General features: G+C 47.3%; 1 protein-coding gene across 10 annotated transcripts in view; it reads left to right on the top strand.

The window, feature by feature from the left end:
- DNM1 (dynamin 1) overlaps positions 1–25,912 on the top strand; it is a 1,028,058-nt gene that overhangs the window by 668,034 nt on the left and 334,112 nt on the right. For all 10 annotated transcript variants that reach the window (XM_069609157.1, XM_069609159.1, XM_069609155.1 and 7 more), the window contains one exon: positions 12,257–12,370. In XM_069609157.1, coding sequence (XP_069465258.1) covers positions 12,257–12,370 — 114 coding nt within the window. The remainder of the gene's footprint in view (positions 1–12,256; positions 12,371–25,912) is intronic.

Below are 25,912 nucleotides of genomic sequence, written 5' to 3'. Positions count from 1 at the left end.
CACCCAAAACCCTTTAGACTAACACACAGACCCCAACAGAGATAGACCAGACACTATCTCCCAGAAATACAGAGCAGACACCAATGTGTATATGTTCTGACAGCAGCACAAACTCAAAATCCAATGCATAAGGAACTTAAATACTTATACATTACTTCGCAGTTAGAAGGTAAGCAATTATGTAGCTCACGCTACAGGCAGTCATCACATTCTATGAAAATGCAAATGTATGGACTTGAACCTCTGCTTCCACAGCTGGTCTTAGTCGGTTTCAGATGCACCATAGCTCACAGCCCTCGGCATATCCTTGTGCTCCAGTGTGCCCTCACTTTCCATTTGATAGTTGTTTTCTGCCTCCCTCTCCCCTCCGACTGCAGAATTGTGGCCTGCAGCCACTATTGGGAACCACTGCTTGCCATCCTCTGTGTGCATTTCATTGTTTTGGGGTATGCCTCTGTTTGCTTTCCCGTGTTCCCTGACAGTACTGCAGCTTTCATCGCCACATCCTGGGTTCATCTTCTGCTTCCTTCTTTATTTTCACTTATTTGTGTGCAGAGGTAGGTTGAGGCCGGTTGGGTATTTATTGATCATCTGTATTTGGTGAAATAACATCAAACTGGCAAATGAGGGTGTGTGACTATCACATTCACTTTACAGAATACAGGTGCATGCCAAGGGATGCACCCTGGTATCCACCAAATGTTCTGGTCTTGTTTGTGGTGCATTCTCTGTGCCTCAGAATGTGGTGCACACTCTAGTCCCAGGAGTGTGTTTCATGCTGTGCCACACGCTGAAGTGCCATTGTGCATGCCATGCAGTGTGCCTTGATTGTATCACTTTGTTTCTCTTTGAAGCAGCACATGGTCACCTGTGCTGTGGTCATCCCATCCTCTGTCCCCCGGTTTGTCCATCACCCTGTGTTTTATTCTGTGCATTTCAAGCCCTTTTCATGCTATGCTTTCCTCTGTGCCCCACTATCTTCAATCCTTTGCATCCTGGTGTGTTCCATATGCTTCACTCTGCTACGCCTACCCTCCAAGTCCTAGTGTTGTTTTCTAGCCTCTTTTACCTATGTGTCCTTCTGTATTCCATGCTTCGCTTCCTGGTGCATTCCATGCTTTAGGTCCTGCTGTTCCTCCACTCCAAGCCTTAGTGGTTTGTACACTCTGTTTTGCTTCTGTGTCCTTCTGTATTCTATGCTACGCTTCCTGGTGCCTTCCATGCTCTATGCCCTGCTATTTCTTACACTCCAAGCCTTAGTGGTTTATGCATTCTGTGTTACCTCTGTGTCCTTCTGTATTCCATGGTTTACTTATTGGCTTGTTCATTGTTCTAGGCCCTTTTGCATCCTCTGACCTGGTGTCTTAGTGCTGTGGCTGAAAGGCCTTTATCCAACCCCTTTTTTGCTTTAATAAAGATGTCTGTTGTTGAAAATATTGTAACTTTGTGTCCGCCTCTCATTTCTGACCCCTCACATATGGTGTCAATAGTGGGATTGTATCCAGTTCATACAAACTGGGGATCCCACTTGAGTATAATAGATACCAGCCCCACATATGTTACATCTGGCGAAGAGTGGAATAGCAACACTCCTCCTACGAATGGGTCCTACCCCCAAGAACTTGAAACAGATTATGTCTCTTTAACATCTATATCTGGAGAGAAATCTAAACATGTTCTCTTCTCTAGCAATAAATCTGGATCTTTAAGAGAAGACCATCAGGCCATTTTTTATAGTTTCTTTGCAATTGAGGATAGATTGCCCTACCAGTGTGTCCCTCTGTGTTATCCCTTGTAAAGAGGGAAGACTAAAAACGGTGCCTCTTCTTTCCTGTGAAGAATTAAAGTTCATTTTTTAAAAATCTTTCCCCAGTTCCTATTAAAATCAATAGAGGTAAAATAGTGAGAAACCTGGTGTATGAGATTTCATGGGAACCATCAAGACCAACCTAGTAACCATTTCAAAAATAACACCCCAAAGAATTGAATTACCTATCCTGTGATAAAAGACATTGGGCCTCATTACATTGTTGCCGGCTCGGAAACACAGGTGCCGGTAAGCTCACCGGCACCCCTGTTTCCGGACTGGCAAATAACGTGTTTGCTTGCCGTAGCCACTGTGTCTGACTGGTCTGACCCTGCCGGGCGCCGCGGTCACGGTAGGCAAACCCTTAACGGAAGCACGGGCACCATTAGCAACGGTGCCGGTGCTTCCGTGTCCCCACTCCCATAGAGTCCTAGGGAATGGGGATTAACAAATATACCAGCGCCTGACTTCCCAGCCGCTGGACTCATAATGAGCCGGTGGCACCGAGAAGTCAGAAACCAATACATTATTATGGGTCCAGTAGCAACCGACCGGTAGCACCGGCAGGATTACAGCAGGACCCATAATGAGGCGCATTGTTTGCAAATTAACTAAGGAAAAGATTTAGAAGAGGGAAGCCAAATCTCTTAATATGGCAACATACTTAAAAGGGGCTTTGCAAAGTACCATAAAATCTGAAACTAAAGAAATTGATATCTCATATTCAGAGGAAAAATCAGATCCCTCTTAGGAGGAATATGAGTCTAACATATTGGGATCTTGTATTTGTGGGAGATTAAGACATCTTACATGCTGGTGTCCATCTCGCGGCCCAACATTTTTAAGTTACAAGCAGAATAACACAAATTAGATACTGAATTTTCCTGTGTAAGCAATATGTCTTTTCATTCTAGAGAAACGAATCCCAGTTATATTGCCAGGACAAAAACATTTGGGCCCAATTAGATACAGGAAGTATGGGTTGGGACATAAAAGCAGATTTACTTCCCATGGGGTGGAAACACACAGGATAAAAGACCATAGGGTGTATTCATGGCCATACAAAGGGACACCCACAAACCCTAATCTCTCTTACAATATTGGAAAAGAAGTACATTTGTTAGTGGCTGTAATACCTAATTTACCAACCCAACTGGTTTTGTGGAGCGAAGTATCACAGTTTGGCCAGTAGATCTCCCAGGTGGCACAAATAGGACTTAAAATACACAAAGGCACTGTTCTTACAAGAATACCCAACAAGACCCACAATCATTTCAGAAAACATCCCTTCCATATTCTCCCATTCATTCATGGGAAAAGGAAGGATGTCCATCAACCGTCCCTGTTTGGACATGGGAAACTCAAACTAAAGAACCTCTTCCTTATATGGGGGAGGTTATTGGTTCCCATCAAAACAATGACCATAGAGTGGGAGGCCAGATCTTTAGGGGAATGGTATGCGATGAATCTTGTGGAGTCATTTTTGCCACCCCAAAGAAAGTGTTGTATAAAAGAGACGTTTTTACAAATTTTCCAAACAAAATTTCACCATCCTTAAGAAAGTGTTGTGTGATAGACATTTCCGCTACTTTTAAAGAACCATTGGTTGAAAATAACACTTTTGCTATTCTACCTGAAACAGTCCAGGGGAAGGTAACTGCCTCCTGGATTCAAGGATTGTCTGTTGAATTTTCACATTTGGTTTTTACACACTTTGTACTAAATCAAAACAGAGATACTTACCTTACACCTTTGATTGTTTGTTTACGTGTGAGGGTCAGATACTTTTTGGACACAAGTTTGCATAATTTGGAGGACGAGACACAGACTTATCTTTAGTTTTAGTTTCCTAGGGAAGGGAAACTCTCTTTAGGATGGGGACAGAAAGGCCTTTATCCAACCCTTTCTTCTTTAATGAAGATGTCTGTTGTTGAAAGTATTGCAACTTTGTGTCCGCCTCTCATTTCTGACCCCTCACAGTGCGCCTTTTGCTTTGGTGCAGGGTGTGTCCTACTCTCTGGACCATGATGTCCTTCATCATGTGTCGGGATACATGCCATGCTGTCTGTCCTACTGTGTTCTATGATCGTTGTTTCCCATAATATGTGCTCTATTGCATGATATGTGCATGAGTTGTGTCACATGCTCTGCACTGTTGTGCGCCCACGCTTGGGGCCCTGATGTGCTCCAAGCTCTATGCAGTTTGGTAAATCTCATGCTTTACAGCCTGGAGAGTTCATTGCTGTATGTCCTGTTTTCTTTTGTGCTTGCTGTGCCGGTGTGGCTTTGCTGAGTGCTCCCTGCCCTGTTGTATGCTATACTCTGGTATGGATGATACCCTGACATGGCCCATATTGTATACACTAGAGCACCCCATGATTTGTGCTCTTCGGCATGCCTGGTACGCATCATGCTCTTTGCCCTTGTGTGCTACGTGTCACTATGTGTTGTGCCCTGTACTCTGTGTCCTGTGTGAGAAACCAAAGGTTGTCTCACCGACCAATCCCTTGGGATCTGTTATCCAGGTGATCACCTGGATGAGGGGTCCTGGGGAGTGGGAGTGGGGCACCCGGAGGAGAGACGCGATGTCCTTGTTCCTATTTTCCTGTGTAACACCCTCATTCCATTTTCTATTTACAAACTTTACCTCCCTTCCCCCTTTCCTATGCACACTCTGCCACATGGACCAAACCCTGCAAGGGAAGACAGACTAACACACAGCCAGTCTGGTTGACATGTCCCAGTATCAGGGGTCAGGCAGAGTCAGTCAATTAATCCTGACGACTCACACCTGAATCCTGTTACCTTTCCCCACTGGGATAAAAGGCGGAGCATGAGAGCACCCGGAGAGCAAAGCGAGAAGAGCAACCGAAGCGAGCAAGAACAGCAGAACGGAAGCAGAGCAGACAGGACCAGGAGGCAAATGAAAGGCTATGGTCCTACCAGCTGCGGGGTGAAGGTTGCTGCAGAATCCCAAAGGGGCAACTCCCTGCTGCTGCAGAAGGTCACAGGGGTACCTCCTTCATGTGTGGTATGAGGATTTAAAAGGAGGCGAGCCACGCTGGGCCAAAAACCCTGACTAAACGGAAGGTCTTGACAAACTGTATCAGACGCTGCCAGTGAGCTAAATGGGAGACCGGCTTGTGTTGATAAATGAAAAGGACATTCACGTTTGAAGTGCTCGTTGGGTTGCTGAGAAACCGCAAGGCAAAGTACATTATAGCAAGAATGAAGAATGCAGAGATTGTGCATGTGAGAGAAGCTGTGAAAGAAATCTAAAGCACTTGAGAGTGTATTCGAGAGAGGCGAATAGTCAAAGTGGTCATACAAGGGTAAAGTCAAGGGTACAAGCCCCCACCCTCGTACAGTCGAAGTCTTTGACAAAAGGTGAGACAAAGTATAAAGCTAATCTAAGGAATTATTAGCCCTGTGTTGCTAACTAAGAACTGCAGATACCAGAAGGCCTCGGGAGAGGAGGCCGGTATAAACCTTTGAACGGTATCCAGTATTGTGGGTTGCGTGTAGGACGGCAGCTGTAAGAAAGAGAAGCCTGATTGTTGAAAGTAAATGCACTTCCTACAATATAACAGAGGGACCCATTGAGACGCGATCGCCTATCAGAAGTCTCTGTATTGAACTGGCAAGTACTTTGAAGTGAAAGTTTAGTAACTAGTGTGATGGTAGCGGTTTGTTGAGGGAAGCCTGAACTGCCTACAGAGGAAGGTCTGAGCCCGGAGGAGGGGGTCCTGAGTGAATCGGTGAAAGTGAACCAAATATTTGTTTTAAAAGACATTAAGAGCTCTTGGGTGATGCTGCAGGAGTTCTTGTGGGATAGGAAGCCCCCGAGGTTGAAATTGTGGAAGTTGCAGTTGCCGATGCATTGGGGTGGTCTTGGATTGCCGAATTTCAGGGCATATCACCTGGCTTTCTTTTCAGAAATTTTAGTTCCTTTTGTGGAAGAATTGCAGGATGTTTGGGTGGAGGCGGAAACTAGTTTCCATGGGCCGCTTACTTCGAGAGCTTTGTTGACTTCGGTCTCGAGACAGAGTTGTGGAAATGATTTGTTGATGGATAGCATGAGGAGCGCCTGGAAGGGTTTGTGTCATTATTTGGATGTGAATGCTCTGAGGGAGCCCGGTGCTTCGGTGTGGCTGAATCCTGCTATCAAAATAGATGGCAAGGTGATCTTTTGGGCAGATTGGTTTCTGGGTGGGGTGCGGTGGGTTGCTGATCTGTTTAAAAATGGTTGTTGGATGAACGTGAGGGAATTGCAGCAACAATATGGTATTGAAAACTTCAGAGCTTCTGATTTTGTGGAGCTTAAGCGTGCGATTGGTATTGTGGATTTGGAGAAGAGAATTGCATTGAATCTGTTTGCAGGGAATTCAGTGGGATCGGATGGGGGACTGGCCAGTCGCCTGTATAAAGTGTTTGTGTCATGTTTTCAAGGAAATGATTCTTTAAGGGAGGAGCGGGGCAGCAGAATCGGATTGGATGTCACAGAGGACTTGTGGCAAAATATGTGTATGAATGTGAAGTTGTGTTCACTGGGACTCACAGAGAGATCAAGACAGATAAAAATTCTAAATCAAATTTATTGGACACCTGAGAGGATGTGTAAAAGAGGGATGCTGGCGAGTGCAGAATGTTGGAGATGTTCATGTGAGATCGGTACGCTGGAACATCTGCTATGGGATTGTAGACTGGTGAGACTGTTCTGGGGTGAGATCGGACGGGTTTGTGATGAGGTGATTGTTGGTCTCCCTGTCTTGGACTTTAGTGTGGTCATATTGGGGAGTGATGAGTCTTTGGATGATCTCACTCGGAGTGAGAAGAAGTGGTTGTTCCGAGGGGCGATGACTGGTAAAAGAATTATCTTGAGGAACTGGAAGAATGCTTTGACATTGAATGTTGAGACGTGGTTCTCTGAGATGCATGAATTGGCAAATATGGAGGGAGTGATGTATAGGAGACTTGGTAAATTGGGTTTGTTTGAGAAAATATGGGGTAGATTTTTACAGTTATTTTGACTTGGCATTGTAGTTGTTGGGTGGGAGGGTAATTGAGAGATCTATTTGATTTGTTGGGGGTTTAGTGTGTTATATATCTCACTCTGTACACAGTTCTGTGTAAAATGTTATGCTTTTCTTTTGTAATTTGTAATGTTTTATTTGTTATACATTGATTGTCTTGTGATTTGTAATAGATGTTGTGTAAATAAAGATTTAAAAAAAAAAGTGCTCTTGGGTGTTATAAGATAGTAGAACTGGTAAAGTTAACTGAACTTGGATTTGAAGGCAACAGTGAACCCGGCGGAGGGATGCCAAGTGAAAGCAAGGGTAAGTGAATCCCGCATTTTGATAAAGTTACTTAACAGTGGTGTGAAGATAAAGGTGAACCCAACAAAGGGGTATCACGAGGAAGCCGGAGAAGAAGGGAATCTTGCATGGTGAGAGCTTGAAAAAAGTCTTATGATGCCAAGCGTTGATTCGAGAGATCTTGCCTTTTCTGAAGAAACTGCTTCCTGATGCCTATAGACTCAAGGGGTGCTCACAGTCATGCCACTGTTCCGCCTTGTTCCATAATGTAACGTGGGGAAGGGAGTGCACTAGTTCAGCAGTCCTTTTGGACATTTCAGTTTGCACTACGCTCTCTTGGTATACATATCATTGTCCCACACCCTTTTGTTATATAGAGTAAGGATTTGGCAATAGGTTTATAAGTATATGCCATTTTGTTGTGACACGACACCACAAGGACAGCGTTTTCTTTACTTTGATGCTCGTAGCTTGCTCCCATCTTAGATTTAGGTTTAGGTTAGGCGTTCTTCTCACCCATATACTGATTGTACTCCTTGGGGGGTCCATCGTATTTCTGATAACCATGCCTTCCTTACACCTGTTATGTGCCATTCTGCGTCCTCTGATGTGTCCCCTCGGGCCCCTGCTCTCTACAGTGGGATGTCATGCACTCATGCTCTGTGCATCTCTTGCATGTCCCATGTGCTTTGCCTGTCGTTTTTCTGCATAATCTGCCCTGTCGTATGTAATGCCCTGTTTCCCAGTGTGCTCCATGCTGTTGGTCCAGGTGTGTGACATGATCTAGGCCCATGTGTGCTTTATGCTTTCGGCCCTGGGGAGTCCACTGAACTGCACTGGTGTAACTTGCCCTAGAATGTTACACCCCCAGTTATATGGTGTCCCATGCTGTGGGCACTGGTGTATGTGAATGTGACCACATCAGGGGTCCTGAATGACCTTTGAAGATCAGGACAAACCTTTGCATATCATGAAGAACTCTTCATAGGGATAATTTGTGAAAAAACAATTTCAATAAACAATTATCTCAGGGACAGTTCCTCATTTTCAGATTTCTGAAATCCAGTTGCACAAACAGAAAATAGAGCAATAATAACTAGGCGTGAGCACTGGTGTATGGCATGCTCGGATCTCTGGTGAGTTCTTCGCTCTGGGCCAGTGTTTTATCCCTTGCTCTGGCCACCACTGTCATTGCTCACTCTGGGCCCAGGTGTGTTCCCTCGCCCCAGACACTGTTTGATCCTGCGCTCCAAGGTGTGATTCAGTGCTCTGGGCCCTGGTGTAATCCCTCGCTTAGCGCCCAGGTGCGAACCCCTGATCTGGGCCCGAGTGTGATCCCTCGCTCTGGGCTGTAGCATGTCCCTTGATCTGGGTTCTGTTGTGTTCCACACCCTGGTTTATGGCATGACCCGTGCTCTGGGCCTGGGTGTGTTTCATGCTCTGTAGTCTGATGTGTCCTGTGCTGTGCTCTAAGCCCGGGTGTGTCCTGTGCTCTAAGCCTGTGTCTGTCCTGTGCTCTATACCCGTGTGTGTCGTGTGCTATATGCACGTGTGTATCGTGTGCTCTAAGCTGGGGTGTGCCATGTTCTGGGCCCTGGTTTGAGCCCTCGCTTTGGTCCCAAGTGTGATCCTTCTATTAGCTAAGATGTCATTTTCTAGCTCCTTTCTGACTGTTTTTTAGCATTGTAGACTTTTCCCTAACTTTTTGGTGACCTGATCTTTCTCTCCAGTGAGGTTTATCTCTCTGGTGACTACAACCCATTTTGTAATTTTGGATATAAGCTGCCTTAGTAGTCCATTAGACTATGCAGGCAGGGGTACTACAAAAGTGCTCTATTTTGTGCCTGGGTGAGCATGTCAGTTTTACAAGCTGCTTGCAGCTATATATATGCAGTAACCTTTTTACTGCATTAGCAATCCTTTGCTCCCTTAAAATGAGCAAAAGTCCTACTGATGGGGTTTTTAAGTCCTGTAAACTGGGCATTGTCCTTGTGGTCTTTCTTGTTCATGTTTTCATGGCTGGAATGGCCACCATGACCATTTTGCTTACTCAATCTCCGACCTAGACCTCACAAAGGGCCCCTTCAAAAGAATGGTATCCAATTGTAACTGGGTGAGGCACTGAGAGAGAGAGACACTGCGTCCTTAGAACGTGCCTCACCATTGGCTGGTCTTGTGACCCCTATTCTGTTGCTGATCCTGATCTTCTGTGCCTAGGGGCGTTGCCTGCACTCCTTCCTCCAGGGTGGAACACAGCTTCAACATTGCAATATAACTTCCAAGGTTCCCATGTCATCAAACCTTGGGTTGGATTTCTTCTGGTTTGGATCCCTCATAATTGCCAACCCAAAGGCTATCTCTCAGCATCTCCCGGTGATCCTGGTTAACTTCCAATTGCCCTTTTCCTATAACCCGGAGCTACCTTTTGACTTTGTCCCATTATTTCATATGGACAAACGTTTTACACTAATCTAAACTTGACCAAAGCATCCAAAGGTGTCAACTGCCTGTAGAATTGTATTGCATACTGCTCGAAATCATCCCCTGTCTTTAGAGACCCTTCACTGTTTTTATTGCTCCTTTTCTGAATGTAAAGTAATTAGCTGCTATTGTAGATATTACTTCACATCTTAATGTAAAAAGTACTGAGTGAACCTTCCTTTATTCTGTGTGTACTACAGAATAACCCCTACTACGTCCTAAGACCGAAGCCAGGTAGCAGTCACGTTACCATTGTGAGTGTAGGAATAACTTGAGGGAAGCCATATCTAATGCTACAGGTTGGTCTTCCTAAGCCCTCAGCAGAGGACGCCTGGAAAATTGCTCACTCTGGGCACCGGTATGATCCCTCGGTCTGGTCCTGCGTGTGATCCCTGGTTCTGAGTCCTGGTGTTTGGCATGTTGTATGCCCTGCGCTGCCCATTGTTTTGTGTTATTAGGTTCTGATATGCCATATGCTTTGGGCTCTTGTGTCTGTGCTCTGCCCTGGTGCAGCTCTTGCTTTGTGCCATGGTGCATACCTTGCTCTGGGCCGCGGTGATTGACACGCTGCATGTCCTGCTTACCCCATGCCTTGTACTATGCTATTGTCTTTTTTGTATGGGCTGTTGTGTGCCATTCTCTTGGGCCTTTACTCCTGTTCTCTGAAACCTGGTGTGCCCATGCTCTGTGCCTTTGTGTCTCCCATTGTGCATTATCTGGTCTGTGGTGAGTACCATGCCCTGATGCACCCCTGGCTCTGGGCCATAGCCCTTCTTGTGCTCTTTTGCCTCCCAAACTCTGAACTCTGGCACCTTCCATTCTCTGTGCCTTTGTGTCTCCCATTGTGCATTATCTGGTCTGTGGTGAGTACCATGCCCTGATGTACTCCTGGCTCTGGGCCATAGCCCTTCTTGTGCTCTGTTGCCTCCCAAGGCTCTGAACTCTTGCATCTTCCATGCTCTGTGTCCTGGTTTTTTTTATGCTCTGCCCTGGCATGCCCCCTCCGCTGTGCTTCTTGTGCTACAATGTCTTTCCTTGTGCTTTGGATTGATGTGTGCCCTGGTGTATCCAATGCACTATATCCTGGCAAATCCCCTGCTTCTCGCCCTGGTGTGTGCCATGCTCTGTGTTCTGGTGTTTGTAATGCTCTGCCCCGGGGTCTTCCAGGCTCTGTATCCTGGTGTTTGTCATGCTCTGCCCCGGCTCTTCCATGCTCTGTGGCCTGTTTTTTTAATGCTCTGCCCCGGCGTCTTCCATGCTCTGTGTCCTGATGTTTGTAATGCTGTGCTGCGGCGTCTTCCATGCTCTGTGTCCTGGTGTTTGTAATGCTCTGCCCTGGCGTCTTCCATGCTCTGTGTCCTGGTGTTTGTAATGCTCTGGCCCGGCATCTTCCATGCTCTGTGTCCTGGTATTTGTAATGCTCTTCCCTGGCTCTTCCATGCTCTGTGTCCTGGTGTTTGTAATGCTCTTCTCTGGCTCTTCCATGCTCTGTGTCCTGGTGTTTGTAATGCTCTGCCCTGGCGTCTTCCATACTCTGTGTCCTGGTGTTTGTAATGCTGCGCCCCGGCGTCTTCCATGCTCTGTGTCCTGGTGTTTGTAATGCTCTGCCCCGGCGTCTTCCATGCTCTGTGCCCTGGTATTTGTAATGCTCTTCCCTGGCATGCCCCCTCCGTTGTGCTTCTTGTCTTTCCTTGTCTTCGGATTGATGTGTGTCCTGGTGTATCCAATGCACTGTATCCTGGCAAATCCCCTGCTTCACGCCCTGGTGTGTGCCATGCTCTATGTTGTGATGTATCCACTTTCTGTGCCATAGTCTGTCCCATTCATCCCTTGTTTGTTGCAATCTGACAAGTGTGCCACACTGTGCCCTGTTTTGCCCTAGTAAGAATGTGTCCATGAGTGCTATGTCCCACCCTTATTTGGAAACTCTTTTAATTGTGGTGTACCACTTTCCTTGCCCTCATTTACCAGTCTGTACTCTGATGTAGAATACTCTGTGCACTGGTGTGCCACACTGATCTATTGTGTCTCCTGTGCAACACACTCAGTTTGCAATCTGCCATACCCTGTGCCCCATTGCTGCACAGAGTGCAGCCACATTCTGTTAATAAATGTACCAAACGTTGTGTCCTGTTTTAGCTCCTTCTCTCTTTCTGGCCTGCTGTGCCATGCTTTGTGCCCTGGTGTGCCACCCTATCTGCTCCGGAGTGCAATGCTATGCGTTCTCTTGTGTAATGCTCTGTGCTCTAGTGTGAACTCCTTTCTGCCCTTGTGTGCAACACAATAACCAATTGTTCCACACTCTGTTTTCCTGGTTGTTCTACTCTCTCTGACCCATTGTGCCACACCATGTGCCCTAATTTTCCACAAACTCTGCCTTGGCATCCATCTGGCACCTGTTGACTGGTGTGCTAAAATGTGTGCCACCAACTCTACCCTGGTGTGCTACCATCTCTACCCTGGTGTGCCACACTGTTCTGTTGCACCGCAATCTCTGCATTGTTTGCCGCCCATTCTGACCTGGTGTGACCCACTCTCTACCCTGGTGTGCCACTCTGTGCTCCTTCTTGAGGGTACTCTCCATGCGTAATTGCTTGGGGTCCATTTGCAAGCTGCTACTCTAATTTGAATATATGCCCTCTTCTCTTAGGTCATTCGGAAAGGCTGGTTGACAATCAACAACATCGGTATCATGAAGGGAGGCTCCAAGGAGTATTGGTTCGTTCTGACAGCTGAGAATCTCTCCTGGTACAAGGACGATGAGGTACGTGACTCTGAATGTGGTATGTAGAGTGTATCCAATGGCCGCCTGTGAGCAGTGAGGGCTGCTCCTAACGCGTCCTCTCCTGCTAAACATGGGTCCACTGCATTTCTGCACTTTATAAGAATCTAGAAATGTTACCCTCCACAAAACACCATTGGGTGTTGTGTGACAGAAAGTGTTACGGTGTGGGGCCACCTTGAAGATATCGAGTAGAAATACTCTGCCCTTCTCCACAATCCCTACTATTAGATGACAGGGGCACGACAGGAAGCTCTTGAAATACCAGGACCGTTAACTGATATGAATACTGCACCATTCTCCACAGCTCCAGCTAACTCAAGAGCATCAAGTGACAGAAACACTACAGCCTTTCTCACACTCCTTTCTATTCCCAGAGCAGCATTTGTGACAGGAATTCTCCAGCCTTTCCCTCGTTTCCTGCTAATGTGGCAGGAACTCTGCTGCCCTACCCTCATTCCTTGCAATTCCAAGAGCAGCATATGACGGGAATGCTTCTGTATTCCAAGAGCAGCATGCAACGGGAACGCTCCTGCCTTTCCCACATTCCCTGTATTCCAAGCGTGGCATGTGACGGGAACGCTCCTAATGTTCCCACATTCCCTGCTATTCCAAGAGAAGCATGTGACGGGAACGCTCCTGCCGTTCCCACATTCCCTGTATTCCAAGAGCGGCATGTGACAGGAACGCTCCTGCCGTTCCCACATTCCCTGCTATTCCAAGAGCAGCATGCGACGTGAACGCTCCTGCTGTTCCCACATTTACTGCTATTCCAAGAGCAGCATGCGATGAGAACGCTCCTGCCGTTCCCACATTCCCTGTATTCAAGAGCGGCATGTGACGGGAACACTCTTGCCGTTCCCACATTCCCTGTATTCCAAGAGCGACATGTGACGGGAACGCTCCTGCCGTTCCCACATTCCCTGTATTCCAAGAGCGGCATGTGACGGGAACGCTCCTGCCGTTCCCACATTCCCTGCTATTCCAAGAGCAGCATGCGACAGGAACGCTCCTGCCATTCTCACATTCCCTGTATTCCAAGAGTACATGTGTCGGTAACGCTCCTGCTGTTCCCACATTACCTGCTATTCCACGAGCAGCATGCGACGGGAACGCTCCTGCCGTTCCCACATTCCCTGTATTGCAAGCGTGGCATGTAACTGGAACGCTCCTAACGTTCCCACATTCCCTGCTATTCCAAGAGAAGCATGTGACGGGAACGCTCCTGCCGTTCCCACATTCCCTTTATTCCAAGAGCGCATGTGACAGGAACGCTCCTGCCGTTCCCACATTCCCTGTTATTCCAAGAGCAGCATGCGACGTGAACGCTCCTGCTGTTCCCACATTCACTGCTATTCCAATAGCAGCATGCGATGAGAACGCTCCTGCCGTTCCCACATTCCCTGTATTCAAGAGCGGCATGTGACGGGAACCCTCTTGCCGCTCCCACATTCCCTGTATTCCAAGAGCGGTATGTGACGGGAACGCTCCTGCCGTTCCCACATTCCCTGTATTCCAAGAGCGGCATGTGAAGGGAACGCTCCTGCCGTTCCCACATTCCCTGCTATTCCAAGAGCAGCATGCGACAGGAACGCTCCTGCCGTTCTCACATTCCCTGTATTCCAAGAGTACATGTGTCGGTAACGCTCCTGCCGTTCCCACATTACCTGCTATTCCACGTGCAGCATGCGACGGGAACGCTCCTGCCGTTCCCACATTCCCTGTATTCCAACAGCAGCATGTGACAGGAACGCTCCTGCCATTCCCACATTCCCTGCTGTTCCAAGAGCAGTATGCGACGGGAACGCTCCTGCCGTTCCCACATTCCTTGCTATTCCAAGAGCAGCATGTGACGGGAACGCTCCTGCCATTGCCACATTCCCTGTATTCCAAGAGCAGCATGTGACGGGAACACTCCTGCCATTCCCACATTCCCTGCCCACATTCCCTGCTGTTCCAAGAAGCGCATGCGACGGGATCGCTCCTGCCGTTCCCACATTCCCTGCTATTCCAAGAGCGGCATGTGGCAGCAACGTTCCTGCATTGTCCAAATTCCCTCTTATTCCAAGAGCGGCATGTGTCAGGAACGCTCCTGTAACCAGCACTCACATGCCCCAGGTTCAGTGCGCTTAACAAATGTCTAAATACATAAATAAAAAATCAATATGACAGGAAAGCTCCAGCCTTTCCCTCATTTCCTACTTTTCCAAGAGTGGCCTGTGACAGGAATGCTCCAGCTTTTCCCACATTCATTGTTATTCCAAGCATAGCCTGTGACACGAATGCTCCAGCCTTTCCCACATTCCTTGCTATTGCAAGAGTGGAATGCGACAGGAATGCTCCAGCCTTTCCTACATTTCCTGGTATTCCAAAGGCAGCATGTGGCAGGAAATCTCCCACCTTTCCCACATTCCCTGCTTTTCCAAGAGTGTCCTGTGACAGGAATGCTCCAGCTTTTCCCACTTTCCTTGCTATTCCAAGAGCAGCATGCAACGGGAACGCTCCTGCCATTCCCTCATTCCCTGTATTCCAAGAGCGGCATGTGACGGGAACGCTCCTGCCATTCCCACATTCTCTGCTATTCCAAGAGCAGCATGCGACTGGAACGCTCCCGCCATTCCCACATTCCCTGTATTCCAAGAGCGGCATGTGACAGGAACGCTCCTGCCGTTCCCACATTCCCTGCTATTCCAAGAGCAGCATGCGACGTGAACACTCCTGCTGTTCCCACATTCACTGCTATTCCAAGAGCAGCATGCGATGAGAACGCTCCTGCCGTTCCCACATTCCCTGTATTCAAGAGTGGCATGTGACGGGAACACTCTTGCCGTCCCCACATTCCCTGTATTCCAAGAGCGGCATGTGACGGGAACTCTCCTGCCGTTCCCACATTCCCTGTATTCCAAGAGCGGCATGTGACGGGAACGCTCCTGCCGTTTCCACATTCCCTGCTATTCCAAGAGCAGCATGCGACAGGAACGCTCCTGCCGTTCTCACATTCCCTGTATTCCAAGAGTACATGTGTCGGTAACGCTCCTGCCGTTCCCACATTAACTGCTATTCCACGAGCAGCATGCGACGGGAACGCTCCTGCCATTCCCACATTCCCTGTATTCCAAGAGCAGCATGTGACAGGAACGTTCCTGCCGTTCCCACATTCCCTGCTGTTCCAAGAGCAGTATGCGACGGGAACGCTCCTGCCGTTCCCACATTCCCTGCTATTCCAAGAGCAGCATGCGGCTGGAACGCTCCTGCCGTTCTCACATTCCTTGCTATTCCAAGAGCAGCATGTGACGGGAACGCTCCTGACATTCCCACATTCCCTGCTGTTCCAAGAGCAGTATGCGACGGGAACGCTCCTGCCGTTCCCACATTCCTTGCTATTCCAAGAGCAGCATGCGACGGGAACGCTCCTGCCATTCCCACATTCCCTGTATTCCAAGAGCAGCATGTGACAGGAACGTTCCTGCCATTCCCACATTCCCTGCTGTTCCAAGAGCAGTATGCGACGGGAACGCTCCTGCCGTTCCCACATTCCTTGCTATTCCAAGAGCAGCATGTGACGGGAACACTCCTGCCATTCCCACATTCCCTGCCCACATTCCCTACTGTTCCAAGAAGCGCATGCGACGGGAACGCTCCTGCCGTTCCCACATTCCCTGCTATTCCAAGAGCGGCATGTGGCAGCAACGTTCCTGCATTGTCCAAATTCCCTCTTATTCCAAGAGCGGCATGTGTCAGGAACGCTCCTGTAACCAGCACTCACATGCCCCAGGTTCAGTGCGCTTAACAAATGTCTAAATACATAAATAAAAAATCAATATGACAGGAAAGCTCCAGCCTTTCCCTCATTTCCTACTTTTCCAAGAGTGGCCTGTGACAGGAATGCTCCAGCTTTTCCCACATTCATTGTTATTCCAAGCATAGCCTGTGACACGAATGCTCCAGCCTTTCCCACATTCCTTGCTATTGCAAGAGTGGAATGCGACAGGAATGCTCCAGCCTTTCCCACATTTCCTGGTATTCCAAAGGCAGCATGTGGCAGGAAAGCTCCCACCTTTCCCACATTCCCTGCTTTTCCAAGAGTGTCCTGTGACAGGAATGCTCCAGCTTTTCCCACATTCCTTGCTATTCCAAGAGCAGCATGCAACGGGAACGCTCCTGCCGTTCCCACATTCCCTGTATTCCAAGAGCGGCATGTGACGGGAACGCTCCTGCCATTCCCACATTCCCTGCTATTCCAAGAGCAGCATGCGGCTGGAACGCTCCTGCCGTTCTCACATTCCTTGCTATTCCAAGAGCAGCATGTGACGGGAACGCTCCTGACATTCCCACATTCCCTGCTGTTCCAAGAGCAGTATGCGACGGGAACGCTCCTGCCGTTCCCACATTCCTTGCTATTCCAAGAACAGCATGTGACGGGAACGCTCCTGCCGTTGCCACATTCCCTGTATTCAAAGAGCAGCATGTGACGGGAACACTCCTGCCATTCCCACATTCCCTGCCCACATTCCCTACTGTTCCAAGAAGCGCATGCGACGGGAACGCTCCTGCCGTTCCCACATTCCCTGCTATTCCAAGAGCGGCATGTGGCAGCAACGTTCCTGCCTTGTCCAAATTCCCTCTTATTCCAAGAGCGGCATGTGTCAGGAACGCTCCTGTAACCAGCGCCGAGATGCCCCGGGTTCAGTGCGCTTAACAAATGTCTAAATACATAAATAAAAAAAAAATATGACAGGAAAGCTCCAGCCTTTCCCACATTCCCTGCTTTTCCATGAGTGGCCTGTGACAGGAATGCTCCAAAATTTCCCACATTCCTTGCTTTTCGAAGAGTGGCATGTGACAGGAATGCTCCAGCATTTCCCACATTTCCTGGTATTCCAAGAGCAGCATGTGGCAGGAAAGCACCCGCCTTTCCCACATTCCTTGCTATTTCAAGAGTGGCAGGTGACAGGAATGCTCCAGCATTTCCCACATTTCCTGGTATTCCAAGAGCAGCATGTGACAGGAAAGCTCCAGCCTTTACCACATTCCATGCTGTTCCAAGAGCAGCATGTGACAGGAAAGCTCCAGCCTTTCCCACATTCCCTGCTTTTCCAAGAGTGGCATCTGACAGGAAAGCTCCAGCTTTTCCCACATTCCTTGCTATTCCAAGAAGGTCATGTGACAGAAAAGCTCCAGCCTTCCGCACAGCCTGTGGCAGATTCAAATGCCAGTATGTTATCCTGGTGTGTCTATTATGGTCCACTGTATGCCATACTCCTGGGAACTGGGAAGGGTGAGGGAGGCCTGCATGCAAGTTTAAGCATCAGTGGGTGGGGTGCTCAACTTAAACGTGGGACATCGACCTTCCCCCTGATGGTATTGGCAAGTGGGGGAGTTAAGATCTGTTGATGAAGTACTAATCGCAAACCGCTCAGACTATGCCTATTGCTGTTCCCCTGAGATGCTCAGATGTGCTAAAGACTTGGGAAGTGTTTCTAATTCATCTGTGGAGGGATAGCTTGTCTGTGTCCATACCCTACCTCGGGTGCCTTGTAGAATGGGCCACGAGCATAGGTGTGCTGAGCGACTGATCCACCGGGTGCGGCAGTGCAGGTGGAACACTGAGGATGGTGTACCAGAGTCCTCCTATTCCGGAGGTGCATGGGGCCCAAGTCTAATTATCCCAGGAGTTGATAATGGAGCACAAGGTGCAGACTCACACAATCGTGGTTGACGCTTTCCAGTAAGGTTGTCTGTGGGAGACCAAACTATAAATAATATAAGGATCACAGTTGACTGATTTCATCTATATTAGGGACCCAGATGGACAGTACCAACAATTAATTTATGATTAGTTTCTTGGTCCCACAATGGGCAGAACACTCTGAAGCAAATGGGTTCTGTGACAGGTCCGAAGAAGGATGCAGACATTCTAGGCACATGTTATTAAATAATAGTCCCTATTGCTATGGGGTGTTCCCTACCTAAGGAATAACTAAGATGCTCGTCTGTTTCTCAATGTCCCAAAAGAATCATTCTACCATCCAAACTAATACTGTCTGACCCTATCACTTATCATAACAAAATCAAGGCAGGAGAATGACTAATACTATCTGACCCTATCGCTTATCATAACAAAATCAAGGCAGGAGAATGACTAATACTATTTGACCCTATCGCTTATAACAAAATCAAGGCAGGAGAATGACTAATACTATCTGACCCTATCGCTTATCATAACAAGATCAAGGCAGGAGAATGACTAATACTATCTGACCCTATCGCTTATCATAACAAGATCAAGGCAGGAGAATGACTAATACTATCTGACCCTATCGCTTATCATAACAAAATTAAGGCAGGAGAATGACTAATACTATCTGACCCTATCGCTGATCATAACAAGATCAAGGCAGGAGAATGACTAATACTATCTGACCCTATCGCTTATCATAACAAGATCAAGGCAGGAGAATGACTAATACTATCTGACCCTATCGCTGATCATAACAAGATCAAGGCAGGAGAATGACTAATACTATCTGACCCTATCACTTATGACAAGATCAAGGCAGGCAGAATGACTAATACTATCTGACCCTATCACTTATCATAACAAAATCAAGGCAGGAGAATGACCAATACTATCTGACCCTATCGCTTATCATAACAAAATCAAGGCAGGAGAATGACCAATACTATCTGACCCTATCGCTTATCATAACAAAATCAAGGCAGGAGAATGACTAATACTATCTGACCCTATCGCTTATCATAACAAAATCAAGGCAGGAGAATGACTAATACTATCTGACCCTATCGCTTATCATAACAAAATCAAGGCAGGAGAATGACTAATACTATTTGACCCTATCGCTTATAACAAAATCAAGGCAGGAGAATGACTAATACTATTTGACCCTATTGCTTATCATAACAAGATCAAGGCAGGAGAATGACTAATACTATCTGACCCTATTGCTGATCATAACAAGATCAAGGCAGGAGAATGACTAATACTATCTGACCCTATCGCTGATCATGACAAGATCAAGGCAGGAGAATGACTAATACTATCTGACCCTATCACTTATCATGACAAGATCAAGGCAGGAGAATGACTAATACTATCTGACCCTATCACTTATCATAACAAAATCAAGGCAGGAGAATGACCAATACTATCTGACCCTATCGCTTATCATAACAAAATCAAGGCAGGAGAATGACTAATACTATCTGACCCTATCGCTTATCATAACAAAATCAAGGCAGGAGAATGACTAATACTATCTGACCCTATCGCTTATCATAACAAAATCAAGGCAGGAGAATGACCAATACTCTCTGACCCTATCGCTTATCATAACAAAATCAAGGCAGGATAATGACTAATACTATCTGACCCTATCGCTTATCATAACAAAATCAAGGCAGGAGAATGACCAATACTCTCTGACCCTATCGCTTATCATAACAAAATCAAGGCAGGATAATGACTAATACTATCTGACCCTATCGCTTATCATAACAAAATCAAGGCAGGAGAATGACTAATACTATCTGACCCTATCGCTTATCATAACAAAATCAAGGCAGGAGAATGACTAATACTATCTGACACTATCGCTTATCATGACAAGATCAAGGCAGGAGAATGACTAATACTATCTGACCCTATTGCTTATCATGACAAGATCAAGGCAGGAGAATGACTAATACTATCTGACCCCTATCGCTTATCATAACAAATTCAAGGCAGGAGAATGACTAATACTGTCTGACCCTATCGCTTATCATAACAAAACCAAGGAAGGAGAATGACTAATACTGTCTGACCCTATCGCTTATAACAAAATCAAGGAAGGAGAATGACTAATACTGTCTGACCCTATCGCTTATAACAAAATCAAGGCAGGAGAATGACTAATACTATCTGACCCTATCGCTTATCATAACAAAATCAAGGCAGGAGAATGACTAATACTATCTGACCCTATCACTTATCATGACAAGATCAAGGCAGGAGAATGACTAATACTATCTGACCCTATCGCTTATCATAACAAAATCAAGGCAGGAGAATGACTAATACTATCTGACCCTATCGCTTATCATAACAAAATCAAGGCAGGAGAATGACTAATACTATCTGACCCTATCACTTATCATGACAAGATCAAGGCAGGAGAATGACTAATACTATCTGACAATATCACTTATAACAAAATCAAGGCAGGGGAATGACTCCCTTCTCCTCTGCTTCCTCCATCACCTCCTACTTCATCTTCTTCTTCTTCTCCTTCTCCTTCTCCTTCTCCTTCTCCTTCTTCTCAGCACTGGTTCTCTGGTTATATGTTCTTTTCTTAGGCAGTTCTGTTTATCACTTCCAACAGTTCCTTTCTCACAGTAGAGAGTTGCTATCTCACTTTAGGCAAGGCTTTACTTTGTCCCACTTGTTTGGTTATATAGGCTATATATGCCTTTAACTCTTGATATTCTGTTTCCCTTATTTCAGACCCTTTTGCTTCGGGTATCTCAAAGGCTTTCCTTTCTTTTACAGATAGGAATATTTTCCATGGTTTGTTCCCCTCTTTGAGGATCTCTATCTCTTTCTTGTATTCAAATTTATAAGAGCTCTCTCCTTCATGCGGGTCCATCTCTGGAAAGGTTATTCTCTCCTTCTTAATATCATCAGAGTTCACATTTAGCGAATGTACTGTATTTCTATTTTCCTCCCCTCCAGGAAATACGCTTGTTCCTTCACATAATTTATCACTCTTCACCTTTGACAATAGCAATTCTTTTATATACAATTCTCCTTCACTGAGTGATATGGATATCGCACTTATTTCATCACAGTTCACTTATTGTAACTCTCCTTTTGTACTGGAGCAAGTCATTTGTTCAGTGTTACTTTCCTTGTTATTCTTCCCATGTTTCCCCGATCCCCTGTTACCTTCTCTCTTCTTCAGAAACAGTTCTGGGACTCTTGTGGGTCTGGCAGCAGTTCCTTTTCTTCGCAGCGAGCCAGCCTCCTCTACGTCCCCTGCCAGCAGTCCTCCCACTTCTACTCGCTTCGGCCTTTCACCAGGGAGTCATGTCACCTGCAGCAGTGTCCATCCGGTGGTCTTGGCGCTGTTGTACGGGCCCGGTGCCCACCCTGGCTCTTCCAGGGTCACCCCACCACCAATTGTTCTTCTCTCTAGGGCTCCAGGACACTCACAGTTCAGCGTTCGTTCACTTGCCCGACAGCATGTTTGTATTTTACGGGTTCCACATCCTGCAATGGCTCTGCATCTTCCCAGGCTTTCGTCAGCAGGGTACTTCCCCTTCGTGTAGACGTACTGATCTATCTATAGGTGATTGGCTGACTGGGAGGTGACCCTGATATCAGGTTTCTGAGTGAGTGTTGCCCGGGGGTGCCATCTTGAGTGCTTCTATGTACTCCTGCGATAAGATACTGTCCTGGACCAAAGTCTGGTCTCGTGACAGCTGCTGTCAGAATTATTCTGGTCCTCGTGAGAAACTGTCAAGCTGACAAATACGATGGTATGCTGAGGGACTGCACTGTTTCTGAGAATCCCACAGTGCCTGTAGTACATGGGTCACAGGACGGTAGAGCAGCTGGAGGACACAGGAAAGGCCCACTGGAGCTGGGGTATGTTGCAGACTATCCTGGTCTGGCGAATGTGCAGCTCCGCTGATAGATGGGTGCAGTAGAACTGCTGGTTAGTTTCTGTGTGTCTCATGTTAATACCCATACCTCGTCATTGTTGGCATTCAGAGCAGTTACCATGTTAAAGGATTCCAGAGGGCACAAGGGGGCAAGGCTGATCCCACCCGCGTGTCCTTATCTGACCTTGGCAGAGGTTTTCCCCCAGGTACTGAGCCAGAACCTTGCCACTGCGGTGCTTCCATGAAGATTTCAAGTACCAGCCAGGTTTTTTCATATCGAGTCTTCAAGTGTCCTGCTTCTTGCAGTCCCAGATCTTCTAAAGTGAAAATTGCTCAGTCGCCACTTTTATGGGGATTTGGGGTCATGGTGAAGGAATCGAGGCTCAATCAGAAGATAAAAATCATTGAGGGTGGCACCACATTCAAACTTTGCAGCCTGCTTCTGTGAGAAACCAGAGGGTGTCTCTCCTGCTAGTCCCCGGGGATCTCTCTCTCAGGTGGCCAGGGCACGGCCATTGCCTTTGGATTCAGACCCTGGGGCTGGACCAGTGCGGGAGGATCACCTGGGAGAGGGGTCTTCAGGGAGCAGGGGTGAGGTAACCGATGGTTAGACGTGGTATTCCCCCCTTTTTTGTTGATCTACCCCATCCCATTTTTTTGGATTTTCTGAAGTCCCAACTCTCCCTCCCCTCTTTTTACACAAACACTGTGCCGAAGAAGAGGGTGACTGAGAGTAACCAGACTAACTCTCCCACATCATACTATCATACTAGACATGTCCCGTTAATCGGGTCAGGCAAAGTCAAGCACTTTACTCTTTACACCTAATACCAATTAGCTCTCCTTACACAAATAAAAGGCAACACCTAAAGACACACTCTGAGCAAGGCGGAACACAAGCAGAACATCCAGGATGAAGGCACACCCACTGAAGCAGAGCGACGGACCAGGGGACGAGAGCAGTGCGTCAAAAACCCCAAGGGTTCCCTACTGGAGGTTGTTGCCTCCGACAGGCTGCGAAAGACAAATGGAGATGGGCACATTCGGCAATTGAAGAATACACTGTGTCTCAAGGACCCCAGCGAACCTCCCGGGTGAACGGCAGAGTTGAGGAGGCGAGGCCAAGCCTGTGGTACTAACCTTGACTCGTGAATTGGAAATAGCAAAACCAAGAAAGAGACGCACACAGCTGGTGAGTTGGCAAGCGACCTGAGAGACTGGTATGTGTTGAAGCGAATGAAGTAGCATAATTATATCGCTGGTGAAGGATGCACGCGTGTGGATGAGACGCGAAGAAAGGCAGACCTGTGAATGAACTTTGAAGTAAGGACAGCTGTGAGATCAGCGATACTAAGTAACTGAGTGGCATGGCAAAAGGAAGTAGCCCACTCGAAAGCCTCCATGAAAGGTACATTGTTTGAAGCAATAAAGCAAATGAACAGTGAAATTGAAGGAAGCAAGTGCAACTCCTAAAGAAGCGGAGAGTGCAAGATAAAACGTGAACTTTGAGTCAAAGTGGTTATTAAGATGGATTTCTGAACTCTGACCTGGTGGGCAGAGGTTCAGAAGGGCAGCCTAGTTTCTTGGAACAGGGTAACCTTCCGGACAAGCCAGACCAATTAAGGTAGCATTGGTGGCATTCAAGACTAGGTCCCAGGAGTACTGAGGGTGATCGAAAGCCCACAATGAGCACACACAGTAAACAACACCACAAATTACTTTCAGTCAGGTGTATATATCAAAAATACATATACATTTATTAAAGCCCTTTTAAATCAAACACAATGCAAACCTCCTCAGTATTAACAAAACCAACATAACACTAACTATGAAACGTATATACAGTTAACAATGGCCTAAAGGGATATTACACAGTACAGATCCACAACCTGCAAAGAAAGGGGTCATACAGTGCGAATATCGTGTAGGCAGTTCTTCACAATTCAAACCCTAGCTAAGAGGCAGTCCAGCCCCTAAAATGAGTGGAACCTTGAGCTCAAAGTACATTCGGTGCTGGCGCATGCGATTGTGCGGTTAAGTCCGAAATGGGGTATCTTCAAGGGGCTGTAGCGACTCAGGAAGGTGGGTGAGGCAGTGAAGAATAAGTTCCCACTATTCGAGGAGGGTCTGCCCAAGAGGGCAGAACAGGATCCAGGAATTGGGAATAGCTTGGTAGCACAGGCTACCTCGATAAAGAAGAGTGGCCCTCAGGGGACACTCGTGCGTAAAAGTCTATGGATGCGACGGGGGCCTCCGGTAAGAGTTGCAAGTACTTACCGACCCTCGACGCACTCCGGACCAAACTTCGGCAGTCGAGTCCACTTCGGTCGCAGTTTCAAATCCTGCAGTTGCGCAGATCTGCGGCTTTCAGGGGCTACGTTCCGGGAATGATTCAGGCCAGTTCCACTGCAGCGAGTCTTAGGGCACAGTGGGGCACAGCAGCAAGGCATGCACAAAGTTTGTCCCCAGAGCTGGGCGACACAGTGCCCGCGTATGCTCGGGTTCAGGCGTACTCTCCTAATTCCAGACCTAGGAATGCTAGGTGTACGAAACCCAGTGGGAGGGTGCCTCATACCCAGAGTTTACAGTCTCCAAAGGCTAAAGACGAAACTCGAGATGGTAAAGGTTCCAGGGCAAAGGTCCCGTACAAGCTGGTCAGTTCACTGGGCGGTCCAGGAACACTTCTGAAAAGGCTTGCTTACAGGTTAAACAGGAGGTGCCGAGAATAGTTGGTCCCATTATTTCAATGGGTCGAAGCGCCCTTGCAGGCCTTCTAGGTTCAGTCAGAAGCAGGGGATCCGAGGGGACAACAGCTGGCTCATGGTGCCAAACCTTCCAGCGGGTCACCAATGGTTCCACGGATCTGCTTGTTCGGTTCAGGATACTTGGCTCCTTTACTAAGTTTGGTGTGAACTCAGAAGATCGACCTGGAATGGGTGTAAGATGCCTTCTCTTATCCAAAATCTCCTTCGCGCCAAAACTCAGATAAACCAATAGGAGATGTGCTCACATACAGCCATCCCAGACATGGACCAATCACGGCCCACAGTGGTCCCAGTCGTCTCAGCACACCAGACATCCTGGCAGCCAGGATGTGTATTGGAACTAGACAGCCCCATCCCACATCCTGGGAGCACACACACAAGGCATGCAGAAGCCCACGAAAGCTTTGGTTTGCGTGGGGGTCTGCATGACCAAATAAGGAATTTCCCAGGTCTGCTCGACCTGGAGAAGTTAAAGGGACAAGATGGCCAAAGGACAGAACAAAGGACCTCGTGGCATGGCCATATTAGGCACTGGCCACTGTTGTGGGCCAAACGCGGTATGGACCATAGAAAGAATTGAAAGTACTTAAAAAGTAACACCTTCCACCAGCTCTGTCCAAGACACACTTGTATATTGACCAAAAATCCTTCGAGGGTGTCTAGGGCCTTAATAATGAAAAAGGGACCCCAGCGCACTGTACTGTAAGGTACATTGTGCACTGATAAAATGTTACTAAGAAATAGAAACAAAGTGAAAGACTAATGGTAACAAAGTCTCCCAGTACTGACAGTGTTAAGGGCATGTCAGTTTCCCCATAACAAAGTGAGCAAAAGCCCAGCAGAGAACAGCAGAAGGCTGGGCTCCACTGGCAAATGTCAGGCTAGGATGGTCAGACAACATCAACAAGTTGGGGGTTCACATCTGGAGGGAAAATTACCCATGAATGGAAATCTTTCCTAACAGTGGTACTGTGGTGGTCTGTAAAGAAAGCCATGCGCATTTGAAAGTCTTTGACATCTGAAAGTGGACTGAACCCGACTGAGGGAGACCCAAAGTATAATAAGTTTGGGGAAGGGAGCCCCCTTGCAAGTTTGT

Source organism: Ambystoma mexicanum, chromosome 8 (genome assembly GCF_040938575.1).
Source record: "Ambystoma mexicanum isolate Mex_15411 chromosome 8, UKY_AmexF1_1, whole genome shotgun sequence".
Taxonomy (NCBI): domain Eukaryota; kingdom Metazoa; phylum Chordata; class Amphibia; order Caudata; family Ambystomatidae; genus Ambystoma; species Ambystoma mexicanum.
This window is presented reverse-complemented; position numbering and strand designations above follow the sequence as displayed.